This window comes from Galeopterus variegatus, unplaced genomic scaffold (genome assembly GCF_000696425.1).
Source record: "Galeopterus variegatus unplaced genomic scaffold, G_variegatus-3.0.2 Scaffold326, whole genome shotgun sequence".
Taxonomy (NCBI): Eukaryota; Metazoa; Chordata; class Mammalia; order Dermoptera; family Cynocephalidae; genus Galeopterus; species Galeopterus variegatus.
Window position 1 is genome coordinate 603,278 of NW_007726437.1, and position 16,919 is coordinate 620,196.

A 16,919-nucleotide genomic window follows, 5' to 3' on the forward strand; every position below is an offset into this window, starting at 1 on the left:
GTGAAATCACTTTTTAATGGAATAGATAAAAGTTAGAATTTCAGGCATTTGGCAAATTCTTTTTCTTAGACTGATAAAGCATTACCAGTTGTTTTGGCAAAGGATACTCTGATAGTTAATGAAGAAATGGTGCTTTCTTTTTGTTCAGTTTACCAAAAAATACATTTACATTCAATAATAGATGTCTCTATTTTTACGTATTATTTTGTACTGGGTTCTGCCTCCCCTCACCCCCACAAAAAAACCCAATAGACCTGGCATAGAAAACTCAGAATGATCAGCCAGCTAAACTATCCTTAATAATGCTGTTAGCTTAGGGTGGGAGATAGGAAAAAATGAAAGAGAGTGGTATATATTAATAGTAATAAGCTAAAATATGCTGTCATAGAAACAAAAATGGTATCCACAACAGTGGACATATCAAAAAAAATTAAAGTACCTTAAAAATTAATTTACCTTACAGTATCTTAAAGCTTCCATTAATGTTAAGAATCCTACAGCTGCTTGTTCATGTATACCAAGAAGTTCTGCAAAAAATAAAACAAAAACAAACAGCACTGTATTAGTATCTATAAACCTGAAAAGTACGTATATATGTATATAAACACACATATATATGTATACTTACACTACACCAAAACTTTTACTTTCACCCAAACCTATGCTTTAAAACTTAACCCATACTTATTAAAGAGGTCACATCAAATCATCATTATGGTACTATTCATCATAAAATACCATTAGATCAGGTTTGTGGTGAGAAAATATGATAGTTCAGATGTACAGTTGTCCCTGGGTATCCATGCAGGACTCCCTCCAGATACCAAAATCCATGGATGCTCAAGTTCCATTTATAAAAAGGCATAGTATCTGCATATACCTATGCATATCCTCCCACATACTTTAAATAATCTCTAGGTTACTTATAGTACCTAATACAAGGTAAATTCTATGTAAATAGCTGTTATACTGTATTGTTTTTTATTTGTATCATTTTTTATTCTTGTATTGTTATTTTTGATTCTTTTTCTTCGAATATTTTTGATCCCTGTTGGTTGAATCCATGGATGGGGAACTTGCAGATAAGGAGGGCCAACTGCACATTAAATGTATTTGTAAAACTTTATATTCAATGTTCACTTTTTTAATTAAAGAATTTGTTCCCTGAAATCCAGGGAGTTATTGACAACAATAAAAGAAGACAAAGATATTTAATATCTATGCAAAAGGCCTAACTTCAATTGACTTTGATTTTGAAAAACAAATGAATACACTGATCACCATTAGTAAAATTTCTCATTAGGTAGCAGCGACCCTACTTGCACAATAGTTAAAACATGGACATTTGATTCTATCCCTCTCTCCTGTAAATAAACACAGAAGTGTGCTTAAGACTAGAGAAATAAAGATGAAAAGAAAGCCTAAGCGTTTACCAAAGGAGACAGATGGAAAAACATGTGCTCTCTCCCTGAGTGTGTGTGCACATATGAGAGCATCTATCTGCTTACAGTGTTAGCGAAGCCTTACAGAAGTGACAGCATTTGAGTATATGTAGGAGTTTTCCAGGATAAAAGAGGATAAGAGAAAATTCAAAGCAAAAATCCCTCCAAAAACCCAAAAAACAAAACACAAAAAAGGAGCAAATAAATATGAAAAAAACGAAGTATTTAAGGAGTGAAGAATTTGTCAAAGTCTCCTTAGATCGTTCTAGTCTGGGAAACCTAATAAATATTAACTAGAATTAAGAAATAGGTTCTGGCCGGCCTGGTGGCGGATTGCTACAGTGCGCCACTTGGGAGCGCAGTGGCGCTCCTGCCGAGGGTTCGGATCCCACATACAGACAGACCGGTTCCCGCTCACTGGCTGAGCGAGGTGCGGGCGCAGCACCGAGGGTTGCGATCCCGTTGCCGGTCCCAGTCCGGTACGGGTGCGACACTGAGGGTTGCGATCCATTGCCGGACACGAAAAAAGACAAAAAGGAAAAAAAGAAAAAAAAAAAAAGAAGTAGGTTCTGGAGTTGCACGAAGAGAGGACGAGTTTGACTTTAGACAAGCTGGGATTGAGTTACCATTAGGACTTCCAGCTAGAAAGGGAAAAACAACTCGTTGTAAGGCTCAGGGACACAGGCAAGAGAGGTCAGGGATGAATGTAGAGATTTGGGAGTCATCAGCATAGAGATGACAGCTCAACCCACGGATGTACATAAGACAGAACAGACAAAGCATACAGCACGAAAAGATATGAGATTATTTTTCACAACAGAGATGTAACTATCATAATAAAGTCTTTTCACAGGCTGTGGCCTTCAGCTAACACACATTAAGTAGAACTATCACACAGCACACCCTTGAACAACAACAACAAAAAAAAATTTGAGATTCTTTGGGTTAGAGCATCCAAAGGAAAAGAAAGATTCAGTGAAGGGGAACAGCCAAATAGGTAGAAATGGATACTTTATAGCTTCGCAAACGTTTCTCTCCCTTCCTTCTGAAATGTGAGCAGTACTGAATGTTTTTATGTTCAAAGAAGAATACAATACAAAAACAACACAAGTCTGAACTGCGTGGGTCCACTTATACACAGATTTTTTTTCAATAAATACACGGAAAAATTTTTTCAATAAATATATCAAAAAATGTGTTCATGACAAACCTAACCATACAGTTAAGTAGCCTAACTACTTAGTAGGCCATTAGTAGGCTAACAGTAGTTAAGTACTTAACTACTTCTCAAGTAACTAAGCTACTATGCTACATCCTCGTCCCACCACAAATGTGACATACTTAAATAGTAGGTAAGTCAAAAGTTATACATGGATTTTCTACTGTGTGGTGGTTGGCACCCCTAGCCCCCCATGTGGTTCAAGGGTAAACTGTATTTGGGTACATACAAATATGTAAAAAACCTTTCTATTCTAGTTAAAAATTATGTCCACTCTAAATACAATGTATATATAATTTCACATCCTTTTCACCATCTGGTCATGTTTCATCCATTTTTCCACTAGGATATTATGTTTTAACAATTAAAATAAAAATATTATTAACTCTGTCATTTTTATTGTAAATATTTTAGTATGCATCCTTAAGTATAACATCCAGATGGTATAAGCCAAGAATTGGTACGTTAACTTTTGGATTTGTAAATTCAAAATTAATAGAAGGCATGTATATATATATATATATATACAGTTTGCATTTTGTCACTAGCTTCTTACAGGCACAGATGGAGTAGAGCGATAGTTCTTGAATTGTGCTTTAAGACACTCTGGAGTCCACAAGACCTTTTCAGAGACTATATGAGGTCAAAGTGCTTTTCATAACATGATGTTAATTGACTTTTCTCTCCTACTCTCTCATGAGCGTAGAGTAGAGCTTTACAGATGCTAAATGATGTGTCATAATGCTACAGACTGAATTCATAAGCAGATATGAAAATCCAGCTGTTTACTAAAAAGCTAGATATTAAAGGGGTTTGCAAAAATTTAAAACAATGCCACTCTTCTTACTAATTTTTTTGTTTTTAAGAATTATTCTGTATTAAAGATATTATTTTTCTTAATAAGTAATAAGGATATTATTATTTTAAAATAAATTAATGTACCTTAAAACATTTCTAACATAAAAAATTTTGATCATTATTTGCCTATAATCCACGTTAGTAGAGCCTTTTTTGGGATCCTCAATACTTTTTAAGAGAGTAAAGGGCACGAGACCAAAAAATTTGGGAATCTTTGGGTTAGAGCATCCAGAGGAAAGAAAGAAGTGGAGGGGAACAGCCAAATAGGTAAAAATGTATACTTTATAGCTTCGCAAACTTCTCTTCCTTCCTTCGGAAATGTGAGCAGTACTGAAATGTTTTTATGTTCAAAGAAGAATACATATGCTAAGAAACATTTTCATCATTTAATTTCTAAAATAAATTACCACCACCTAGTGTTACGACTAGATACTACATCATCTACTCTCTTGGAATTTTAACAAATATCTAGACAAAATAGTATATACTAAATGCAGCAAACTAGCTGGTCATAATGCTTGGGTAATGAATTATTCAGATTAGGTCAGTTATCTTATGTTTCGGGATATAGTTTGGATAGTAATATTTAACAAATGCATTATGTTTATTTCCTTAAGCAGAATATATACTTAAAATTTTTTATATTCTTTTAATGAAGTACATCATTAAGAATATTTATTTTTATACCAAGCTATAAACAGTGAGGATATAATATTCTTACATATCACAAATTACAGAATTTATTTGTATGAGACTTTCTCAATAACTGTCAAAGAAGGCTATTTACATTTGCAGAAAATCCTATTAATTTTGTGATTTATTTATCTTTAGTTTTTCTTTTCTAATACTAATTATCTTATAAAAGAAAGTGAAACAAACCACGAAGACTCACCCAGCTTCTGACTCAATTTTCGGGAGTGCTACATATTAAATGGATTAAACCAGATAACACCAGAGAAACAAGATGATTCTTTGGCTTAACTGTTATATCTGTTTTTATCTTTTTTTTTTTTAATTGACAAATAGAAGTTGTATATATGGCGTATAGCATGATGTTTTGAAATATGTATACATACTGTGGAATATTTAAATTGAGCTAACATATATAATTACTTCGCATACTTATTTTTTGTGATGAGAACACTTAAAATTTACTCTCAGCAACTTTTAAGTATACAATACTTTGTCACTCACTATAATTACAACGTTGTACAATAGATCTCTTGAATTTATTCCTCCTACCTGAAATTTTGTATCTTTTGACCAACCTCTCCCCAACTGACCCCTTTCCCTCAATCCCATGATAACCAACACTCTATTCTCTGCTTCAATGAGTTTGTCTTTTTTAGATTATCTGACTATAATTTAGAATTTTCTGTTTAACTATTTCCTTAGCAGGCATTTAAGATTAATCATGATCAGTCTCCATCAACTTGTATCTGCTTAAGTCAATGTGACCAACCATGTTTATATATGCAGACTTTTATATTCCTGAGTACTTGGGTTTGCTGTTTTATAGTTTTCTCCTCAACTATCACATCTCACTGCTGTCAGTGTATCTAAGAAGTCTCTCATGGGGACTCCATCCCCAGCTCGGCTGAGTGCATGCTGATCAGAGAGGCACACTGCTGGAGAGGCCCGAGATCCGCGGAGATCACGTGCCCCACGATGCCGGTGAGTGACCGAGCAGGTAGGTCTCACTGTCGCCGGACTCCATCCCCAGCCCAGCTGAGTGACCGCTGACCAGAGAGGCACATCTCCAGAGAGGCCCGAGATCTGTGGAGACTACATGCCCTGCAGTGCCAGCGCATGACTGACCAGGTAAGGCTCGCCACTGCCAGACTCCATTCCCAGCCCAGCCAAGTGTGCACCAACCAGACAGGCACCTCCCCAGAGAGGCCCAAGACCTGAGGCGACCATGCACCCAAGGCGCCAGTGGGCGATCTAGCAGACACTGAGACAGCCGTGCCAAACTGGCAGCCCTGGCAGCATCCTAGCCAGACAATAGTGTCAAACCAGTGAACCGTGAAATCCCTTGCCACAATGACTAAACATCAAAGGAAAGATACCAGAAATATGAAAAATCAAGAAAGTTCACCAACAAAGGGTAATAACTCTCAAGCTCCAGATCTTATATAACCAGAAGCCCTTTAAATGTCTGACAAGGAATTTCAAGTGATAATTCTAAGGAAACTAAATGAGATACAAGAAAACTCAGCTAGACAACACGATGAAATGAGGAAAAGTATACAGGACCTGAAAGAAGAAATGTACAAGGAAATCAATGCCCTGAAAAAGAATGTAGCAGAGCCTGCTGAGCTGAAGAATTCATTCAATGAAATAAAAAACAGAACAAAGAGTTTAACCAGCAGGCCTGAAGAAGCAGAAGAGAGAACTTCTGACCTTGAAGATGGGCTGTTTGAAATAACACAGGTAGACAAAAAAAAAAAAAAAAGAAAAAAGAATTAAAAACACTGAAGAAAATCTAACAGAGATATCAGACAACCTTAAGCACTCAAATATCCAAGTCATGGGTATTCCAGAGGGGAGGAAAAAGATTCCATTGAAAACATATTCAACAAAATAGTGGCAGAAAACTTCCCAGGTATAGAAAAAGATACAGATCTTCAGATTCAGGAAGCTCAAAGATCCCCAACTGTATTCAATCCAAAAAGGTCTTCTCCAAGACATGTTATAGTCAAATTGGCAAAACTCAAAGACAAAGAGAAAATCTTAAAAGCTGTAAGAAACAAGCGTCAAATCACCTATAAGGGAGCCCCAAATAGACTAACATCAGACTTTTCATTGCAAACCCTAAAAGCCAGAAAGGAATGGGATGATATATTCAAAATACTAAAAGACAGAGATTGCCAGCCAAGAATACTCTACTCCGCAAGGCTATTCTTCTGAAATGAAGGGCAAATAGTATATTTCTCAGACAAACAAAAACTGCAGGAGTTCACTACCACAAGACCACCCTTAGAAGAAATTCTCAAGAGAGTACCGGGTTAGGTACCTGAAAAATAACTACCACTGCCATAAAAAATCAAGAAAAAGCAAAACCCACTAGTAAAATAAAAATGCCAACAATGAAGAGAAAAAAAAGTTTATCTACAACCCAACAAATACAGAAGAGAAACAGAAAATCAGAAAGAAAGGAAATAAAAAATACTTAAGAAATCCAAACAAAAATCAATAAAATGCTAGGAGTAAATCAACACTTTTCAATAACAACTCTTAATGTAAAAGGATTAAATTCCCCAATCAAAAGACACAGACTGGCTGACTGGATTAAAAAGGAAGACCCAACTATAGGCTGCCTTCAAAAGACCCACCTCACCTATAAAGACTCACATAGACTAAGAGTGAAATGATGGAAAAAGATTTACCATGCAAACAGAAATGAAAAATGAGCTGGAGTAGTCATTCTCATATCTGACAAAATAGACTTTAAACTAAAAACCATAAAAAGAGATAATGAGGGCCACTACATAATGATTAAAGGATTCATCCATCAAGAAGACATAACAATCATAAATATATACACACCCAATGTCAGAGCAGCCAGAATTATAAAGCAAATTCTATTAGACCTAAAGAAGGAAATAGACAGCAGGGGACCTGAACACCCCACTGTCAATATTGGACAGATCATCTAGGTAAAGAATCAGCGGAGACACATAAGATCTAAACAACACTCTAGACCAACTGGACTTGGCAGATATCTACAGAACATTCCATCCAGCAACCTCAGAATATTCATTCTTCTCATCAGCACATGGATCAATCTCCAGGATAGATCACATGTTAGGTCACAAATCAAGTCTCAACAAATTCAAAAAAATTGGAATTCTCCCATGTATTTTTTCAGACCACAATGGATTAAAATTAGAAATCAATAACAAGCGAAATTCTGGAAACTATACAAACCCATGGAAATTAAACAGCCATCTGATCTTTGACAAAGGCACCAAGCCTATACACTGCAGAAGAGACTGCCTCTTCAGCAAATTGTGCTGGAATAACTGGATATCCATATGCAGGAGAATGAAACTAGACCCATACCTCTCACCATATACTAAAATCAACTCAAAATAGATTAAAGAATTAAATATACAACCTGAAACAATAAAACTTCTTAAAGAAAACATAGGAGAAACACTTCAGGAAGTAGGACTAGGCACAGACTTAATGAATATGACACCAAAAGCACAGGCAACCAAAGGAAAAATAAATAAATGGGATTATAACAAACTAAAAAGATTCTGCACAGCATAATAAACAATTAACAGAGTGAAAAGACAACTAACATAGTGGGAGAAAATATTTGCAAAATATACATCTGACAAAGGATTAACATCCAGGATATACAAGGAACTGAAACAACTTTACAACAAAAAAGCAAGTAACCCAATTAAAAAATGGGCAAAAGAGCTAAATAGGCATTTCTCAAAGGAAGATATACAAATGGCCAACAGACACATGGAAAAATGCTCAACATCAGTCAGCATTTGGGAAATGTAAATCAAAACCACACTGAGATACCATCTCACCCCAGTTAGGATGGCTAAAATCCAAAAGACGCTGAACGATAAATGCTGGCGAGGTTGCGGAGAAAAAGGAACTCTCATACATTATTGGTGGGACTGCAAAATGGTGCAGCCTCTATGGAAAATGGTATGGAGGTTCCTCAAACAATTGCAGATAGATCTACCATATGACCCAGCTATCCCACTGCTGGGAATATACCCAGAGGAATGGAAATCATCAAGTCGAAGGTATACCTGTTCCCCAATGTTCATTGCAGCACTCTTTACAATAGCTAAGAGTTGGAACCAGCCCAAATGTCCATCATCAGATGAGTGGATATGGAAAATGTGGTTTATCTACACAATGGAATACTACTCAGTTATAAAAAAGAATGAAATACTGTCATTTGCAGCAACATGGATGGACCTAGAGAGAATTATATTAAGTGAAACAAGTCAGGCACAGAAAGAGAAATATCACATATTCTCACTTATTTGTGGGAGCTAAAAATAAATAAATAAATACACAAATAAACTTGGTGGGGGAAGAAGACACAACAATTACAATTCCTTGAAGTTGATACGACAAGTGAACAGATATAAGATTGTTGCGGGTGGGGCGAGGGATGGGAGGGAGGTTTCGGTAATGGGCCACAATAATCAACCACATGGTATATTGACAAAATAAAATAAAATTAAAAAAAAAAGTCTTTCATGGACCTTTCAAATTTGACGCTGACTTGGAAACCAGATAACTGTGCTACATTTATGTAACAAACACACCCTGAATGCTAAGTATTGAAAAGAACAATGCTAAGCACAGTACAGGAATACAAAGATACCACAAAGAAGATGAAGATGACCAGATCCTCTCAAGTGTAATTTAGTAATATACACTAGGGAACAAGGTATGATGCACCAAATGCCATGAGAGCAACATGCTCAGAGGTACGACAGATCGCTTTCAGCCGTGAGAATCAGAGTTGTCCTTGGAAGAGACAGCATGTGAAGTGGGCACTGAAGGACTGAACAGTCATAGATGGGAGGGATATAATGTAGGTCTTCAGGCACAGAGATTAGCATGAATAAAGATATGAAAACAAGCAGCATAATTTTGCTCAAGCATAAGTTCGTGATGGCTGAAAAAATAAGTGGGATGAGATAATGCTGGGTTTTTGAGTAAATAAAGAATCTGTAGTTAAAAACGAAAAAATTGATTTTTTTTATAAGAATATTATAACTAAAATAGAAAACAATAAGATACTGAAAAAGGCTTCACTATGTCACTTATAATAAAAGTACCTGAAATTTGAGTATGAAATCCTTTTTGGTCACAAGGAGCTTCTTAAACCTACTTACTGGTTGTTTGCTGTATTCCTAAGAAGTCAGGTTGTTACAGAGTTGGTATTCAGCTAGGGTTGCTAGATTTAACAAATTAAAAACAAAAAACCCAGGATTCCCATTAAAATTTAAATTTCAGATTGAAAACAAAATTTTTTAGTACAAATATATTCCAAATATTGTATGGGACATACTCATACTAAAAAAATTATTCATTGTTGTTTGAAATTCAAATTTAACTGGAAGACTTGTATTTTATCTGACAACCTGATTCTGGCTAATTAAAAATGTTTGCAAGTAATACAATTTGGGGAAGACAGAATTTCTGATCTTATATTAAATTTGATAAACCAAATACTTTTCAAATTTGTTTAGCACCTAGCCACTTAATTATAACCCATAATAATTACTTAATAAATATTAAAGATTCAAAATGATCTTAGTCTTAGGAGTTTAGATTCTCATATTTTCTATGTATCATGAGTTCAAGTTTTAATTAACTCTGCCTTGAGGAACAATACTGATTTCTACTTTCAAAAAAACAAAAACAAAAAAATGAAAAACAAAGAAACCTCTAGGTTTCTCATTCACAAGAGTTTGTCATCTCTATCCTGATCCCATAAAATGAAGAAAATACTAAAATAAAAATAATCATCTAATAAAATAGAAAAACAATAAATGTACAATGCAAAAGAATATACAAATATTAAGGGACGCCTTGAAGACAGAAAAGAAACCACAGAAAAACTGATCTACAGGAAAACAAAATCAAAGAAAACCTCAGCTCGAAATAGATGCAACAGCATTAAATGAAGACAGATGGCAGATAGATGGGCCAGACCACAAAAGGATTTGAGAGCCTTGGTACGGAGTGTGGATTTTATTTTGAGTGGATGGGGAAGCCAGCCATCAAATGGTTTCAGGCGAGAGAAAATCATGATCTGATTTAGTTTGAAGACAGAGAGTGGGCAAGAATGCAAGTAGGGTGATTAGTTCTACTGCAGTTTATTTCTATTCTATTGCAGAAGCAAAAGATAGTTTTAACAGTTGTGATAGAATGAAGTACATAGATTCAGGACCTATATCATAAACATTAAATATATTTTACTAGAGGACACACAAAACAATCTGATAGGAAGACTTAATATTATAAAGATATCATTTATTTAAAACAATCTACAAATTTAATGTAACCTCAACCTAAATCCTAACAGACTTAAAACTGAAACTTGAAAAGCTGGGAAAGAAGTTCAGTTGGAGTAGAGAATGTAGAAATGTTTATGAAAGTTTTGAAAAAATACAACATCAGGAAACATGCTAACAAATATCAAAGTATGTTATAAAACTATATAACTATAGTTTTAGCATAAGAACTTACAAATAGACCCGTGGAATAGAAAAGTTCAAAAAATGACTCATGTAAATATGGGAAGCTCTGTTTTGTAATAGAGGAAGAGTTTCATATTTATAGAGAACAGACTAGAGTTAAGACATTAGGTAATTCTTTGAAAAAAAGTAAAACGGTAGATCCCTACATCATACCACTCAATAATCAAGATGGATAAAAGAGGTAAACATTAAAAAAATAAAACTCACAAAAGCATCTGAAGAAAATACTAGAGAATATTAGTTTAATCTTGGGCTGGGAGAAACAAAACTGATACAAGGGGGAAAAATCAAAACAAAATGGAAACCATAACAGACAAGATCAAATGATTTAACCTCATAAAAATGAAAGCCTTGGGTGTAAAAAAAGACATCATTAGCAAAGTTAAGGGGCAGAAAAGGCTGGGAGAAAATATTTGTAACACAGAATTAATACACAAAGAAATAAGAGGGAACTTATTAAGAAATCCTAGAAATTGTGAATAAAAGAAAATAACCCTCCCCCAAAAATGCCAAAAGGAAGGAAAGAGGCAACTCCCAGGAGAAATACTAAAAATATGACAAACACATGAAAAGATGATCAAGTTCAGACTCACAAGGAATCAGAGAATTAAAACAGGCTCTCACTTATCAATAAAGTGACAAAATTTTAAAAATGGAGAGTTCTGAGTGTCGGCCAGGATACAAAAAAATGGGAACTCTTCTGCACAGTCAAAAGCATAAATTTATATGTTACCAGTTGGTAAAACAAATTTTAGAAGTAAATTTGGCATTATTAAAATTTAACAGATGTTCCTCAAAAGATTTAAACCTTATGAGTTATCGTTAAGACTTAGGATTTCAACTCCGAGGTATACAGCAAAGAAAAATGAAAACATATGTCCATACAAAAACATGTACATGAATATTCCTAAAGCGCTATTCATAATGGCCAAGTGGAAACACTCCAAATGTCTGTTAACTGATGAATAAATAAATGTGCTATATCCATACCATACAATAGAATATTACTCATCAATAAAAAGGTGTGAAGTACTGGCACATGCTAAAACACGGATGAACCCTCACAACATCATGCTAAGTAAAAGAAACCAGTTACGAAAGACCAACTATCATATGATTCCATTTATATGAAATGTCCAGAACAGGGAAATCTATAGAGACAGAAACTAGATTAGTAATTGCCAGGGCTGAAGGAAGACAGCTCAGAGAATTACTGCTAATGGGAAACAGGGTTTCTTTTTGGGTGATAAGAAATATTTTTAAATTGATTTTGGTGATGGCTGCACAACGCTGAGAACATATTAAAAACCACTGAATCGTACATTTTAAATGGGTGACATGCATGGTGTGTGAATTACATCTCAATAAAACTATTGGCAAAAACCACAAAGTTAACAGATATCTGAATTTTTAATACACGTTCTGCTTTTAGGAATCTATCCTGTAGGAATACTTTAATATGTACAGAAAGACTGATAAACAAAAACGTTTACTATAGCATTATTTGCAATAGCCAAAAATGGAAACAATCTAAATGTTCATAATAAGTAAACTCAAGGCAAAAGACAGAGTAGGAAATAATATGTTTCCTATATATTGACAAATCAAGTATTGATATTCTTAATACATAAAGGTGAGGGTTGGCCAGTTGGCTCAGTTGGTTAGAGCACATTGTTGTAACACCAAGGTCAAGGGTTTGGATCCCCATACTGGCCAGCCACAAAAAAAAAAAAAAAGAAAGAAGGAAAGAATAAATATACAATGGTGAGGAAAATGACTCATTTATCTTTTACTGAACCTTCTTGGCCTTTCCTGGGTAACACAGAATAAACATATTTTCTCCTACAGCCAGACTGGTGATTACTACTAGGTACCCTCCCCACCCCACCACCACCAAAAAATAAATTTAAAAAACCCGACTATGAGGTTTATTGGTTGGATCCATTTGAAATTAATCCCGCTTAATCTCACCTAAATTCTAAACTCTCAGTGCTGATTTCACATTGTAAAGTTTCTCATTTCTCTCATAACTCCTTTACCTACTTGTTCTAAAAGCAGTTGATTCAAACCCTTTCCCTTCTTTATCTGTCTTTAACTTAACCTCTGCCCACTTACTCTCAGGGGACTTTGAAATCTCAAATTTTCCTAGTTTAAATCTTTCATACCTCAAAATGTCTCTTCTTGGCATATACTTTCTTCTTGTTTTAGAACTGTTCATCTTTGCAAGGTTACTGTTACACTTGAACCTGTTCATTATCTCTTCTTTTGAAAGTGGCTCTCTTCCCAACAATTTAGGTGTCTTCTAACCCTTACGACAGAAGTGAAGTATATCATCTCTTGGCCATGTTGTGACCAGGAAATGGACTTCTCCCTCTCCATCCTTTCACCAGCAAAATATCCTCGCCTAAATTGCTAAAATATTTACTCCCTATGATCTGGCTTCTCTCTCAATTGTTCTTCTAAAGTAAAAATGCTAACTACTAAAATCATTGCTTTTTCTTAGCCGTCATGCAGAATGAAATATACTGCATGGCTTACTCTCTACCATGGACAAGAATCTTTGGATTAAATTCTAATCTCAGCTTCCTCTCTACAAATGGGACCAATACTTCTCAGAGCTACTGTGATATTTAAGTACGATAAACTTCTCCCACACCATTTCACATATTTATTACAGCACTCAAGACTCTAAATGTGGTATAAGAGGCAGTATATCATAATGACTAAGTATGTTGGCTATATGGGGGGCACTTCAAAAAGTTTGTGGAGGAATTTTGATCTCAAGATGGCGACGGGTCCGGAGCAGGCGTGCCAGAAGACAGCGCGAGCCTGAGAAGGGTGCGCTGTGCTGCCAGAGTACTATTTGCATTTCCAAGAGCAACAAAAAAAGAATAAATCATTGAACAACTAATCTACAACGACAAAAAAGCAACTACAGATTTGAGGTTTCAGGGCCAACACAAAAGAAGATTCCTGAGAGCGCCCAAGCTGCGCTGCGGGACCGAGTAAGCAGCCCGAGGCAACAAAGGCCAAGAAAGACGGCAGCGACGACGCAGAAACAGAGAGGAAGGCGCTGGACCGGCCCAGCTCTGTGAGCTCTGTGAGTGACCCCCAGCCCAGCCCCGCTTGTGGGGCAGACGCCCGTCCGGCTCCCGCCTACCACACCAGGCTAGGCACCAGCACCAGCGCTGCCTCCATTTTCTCGGGTGGGGGCGGAGCCGACCGGCTCGGATCGGCCAGGCCTGCCCTCCTCGCTTGGCGCAGCTCCTCACTGAGCCGTGCCACTTGCATGCCTCGGCGCGGGGCCCCCCAGGGCCTGCAGACTGGCCTACAATCCCACTCCCCCCGTGGATCTCTGGTGGGGCTGGTGGCGGGGGGAGCCCCCGGCCAGCGTCGGGAGGGCAGGGAAGAGGAGCCTGCCCATATTGTCACTCCATCACACCCTGGGCTTCGGCCCCAGGTAAACTTCCTGTTTCCAGGAGGCAGATACCATCTCTGTGGCCATCAGTTCGGAAGAACCCCAGACTGATTTCTGGTTGGGAGAGGTGAGGCCGGAGCGCTCTTGAGCTCACTCGAACCTGCCGGAGAGCTGACTGCTGGCGGGCGCCCAAGTCAGCCCATGCTGGGGGAATTCAAAGAGGAACTGTGTGCTGTGGGATCCCCCCCGAGGAGCTCACACCCTGGTGTCGGAGATAACTCAACTACACAATTAACCACAATACCAGGAGGAAAGTGAGAAGCCCAGAGAAAGCCTTATGCAGAGCCACAAAAGCACCCAGAGCATCCCTACCGGAAACCTGAAAGTCTTCCTGGGCAGGGCGGGGCAGAGCATGGGCTTGAAGTCCCAGCTGATAGACGAGGATTGCAGAAGACACACCCCAGCCCTGTACTGAGCGCACAGAGTGGGGAGGAGTCCGGCAAAGGAGGCCGAGTCTCTGCAAAAAAACACACATCCTGCGGGCCGCCTCTGCAAGGTCCAACAGCCCCACCTAGTGCACACAGAGTGGGGAAACACCCGGATAGCGAGGTGGAGAATCGGCAGAACACACATACCCTGTGGGGCCGGCAGGGCGGGATCCAGCAGCCAGGACCAGAACACACGGAACAGGGAGAACTACACAGGAAGTGGAAGATCAAAGAGTCCACACACCCTGTGGTACCGTCCCGAGATCTAGCAGCCTACTAGAGTCCAAGCTGACCAGAGAGGAGGCTTCCCGGAGAGGCCCAAGACCCGAGGTAAATACACACACAAGACACTAGAGGCCAACTGAGCAGTCACAGAGGTAGTCATACCAAATTGACAAACACAGCCATACCTTAGTTAGTCAAGAGGGTCAAACCTGTGAACAGTGAAACTCCCTGCCAAAATGAATAAATATCCAAAAAAAGATACCAGAAATGCAAAAAACCAGGCTTGGTGTTGTCAGCACCACGCTCAGCCAGTGAGCAAACCGGCCATCCCTATATAGGATCCGAACCCGCGGCCTTGGTGTTATCAGCACCGCACTCTACCGAGTGAGCCACGGGCCGGCCCTAAAATTACTTTTTTGATATGCTAAGGTATTTTTCAAAATATATAGATACCCTCAATCTCCAACAAGGGAACAGAGACTTTAATGGCAGGAATGGCTGCTTCTCTTTCCTTTCCCTTAAGTTGGATGGCACATAAATTCTGATTGCATTGCCCTTCTACCTCCTTAACCCTTCTGTGTAAGTTTTCACGTCTCTCAATGGAACATGATTATTGGTTGCTGGTTTTGTTCTTGCTGCTACAATCTCAATAGTTCCAGGCTCAACAAAGACAGCATGATGAAATGAGGAAAAGTAAACATGACCTGAAAGAGGAAATGTACAAGGAAATCATTGTCCTAAAAAAACAGTAGCAGAATTTGCTGAACTGAAGAAGTTATTCAGCGAAATAAAAAACACAATGGAGAGTTTAACCAGCAGGATAACGGAAGTTGAAGAGAGAACCTCTGTACTTGAAGATGGGATGTTTGGAATAACACAAGCAGACAAGAAAAAAGAAAAAAGTATTAAAGATATTGAAGAAAATCTGAGAGAGATATTAGACAACCTTAAGCGCTCAAATATCTGAGTCATGGGTATTCCAGAAGGGGAGGAAAAAGGAGAACGTATTGAAAACATATTTAACAAAATAGTGGCAGAAAACTTCACAGGCATAGGAAAAATCACAGATCTTCAGATCCAGGAAACTCCACGATCCCCAAACGTATTCAACCCAAAAAGGGCTTCACCAAGGCATGTTATAGTCAAATTGGCAAAACTCAAGGACAAAGAGAGAATCTTGAAAGCTGCAAGAGAGAAGCGTCAAATCACCTATAAGGGAGCTCCAATCAGGTTAACGTCAGACTTCTCAGCACAAACCCTAAAGGCTAGAAAGGAATGGGATGATATATTCAAAATACTAAAAGACAAAGATTGCCAGCCAAGAATACTCTACCCTGCAAGGCTGTCCTTCCAAAATGAAGGGCAAATAGTATATTTCTCAGACAAACAAAAACTGCGGGAGTTCATCACCACACGACCACCCTTACAAGCAATTCTCAAGGGAGTACTGGGATTGGACCCTGAAAGATAATTACCACAGCCATAATAATCCAAGCAAAATCAAAACCCACCAGTATAATAAAAATGACAATCATGAAAAGAAAACAAACAAACAAAAACACTAGCTGCAACCTAAGGAACCAACAAACACAGAAAACAAACAGCAAAACAGAAAGCAAGGAACAAATGACACCTAACACAACCAAACAACCAATAAAATGCTAGGAATAAATCAACACCTTTCAATAACAACTCTTAATGTAAAAGGTTTAAATTCCCCAATCAAAAGACACAGATTGGCTGACTGGATTAGAAAGGTGGACCCAACTATATGCTGCCTACAAGAGACCCACCTCACCCATAAAGACTCACATAGACTAACAGTGAAAGGATGGAACTTTTTCTTCTTCCAGGCAAACAGAAAAGAAAAACGAGCGGGAGTAACTATTCTCATATCTGACAAAATAGACTTTAAAATAAAAACCATAAAAAGAGACAATGAGGGTCACTAAATAATGATAAAAGGACTGATGCATCAAGAAGACATATGCAACAATCATAAATATGTAC

General features: G+C 37.6%; 1 protein-coding gene across 1 annotated transcript in view; it reads right to left on the reverse strand.

The window, feature by feature from the left end:
* FAM188A (family with sequence similarity 188, member A) overlaps nucleotides 1-16,919 on the reverse strand; it is an 88,475-nt gene that overhangs the window by 41,975 nt on the left and 29,581 nt on the right. Inside the window, exon 9 of the mRNA XM_008567532.1 lies at nucleotides 457-527. Within this exon, the coding sequence (XP_008565754.1) occupies nucleotides 457-527 (71 nt within the window). The remainder of the gene's footprint in view (nucleotides 1-456; nucleotides 528-16,919) is intronic.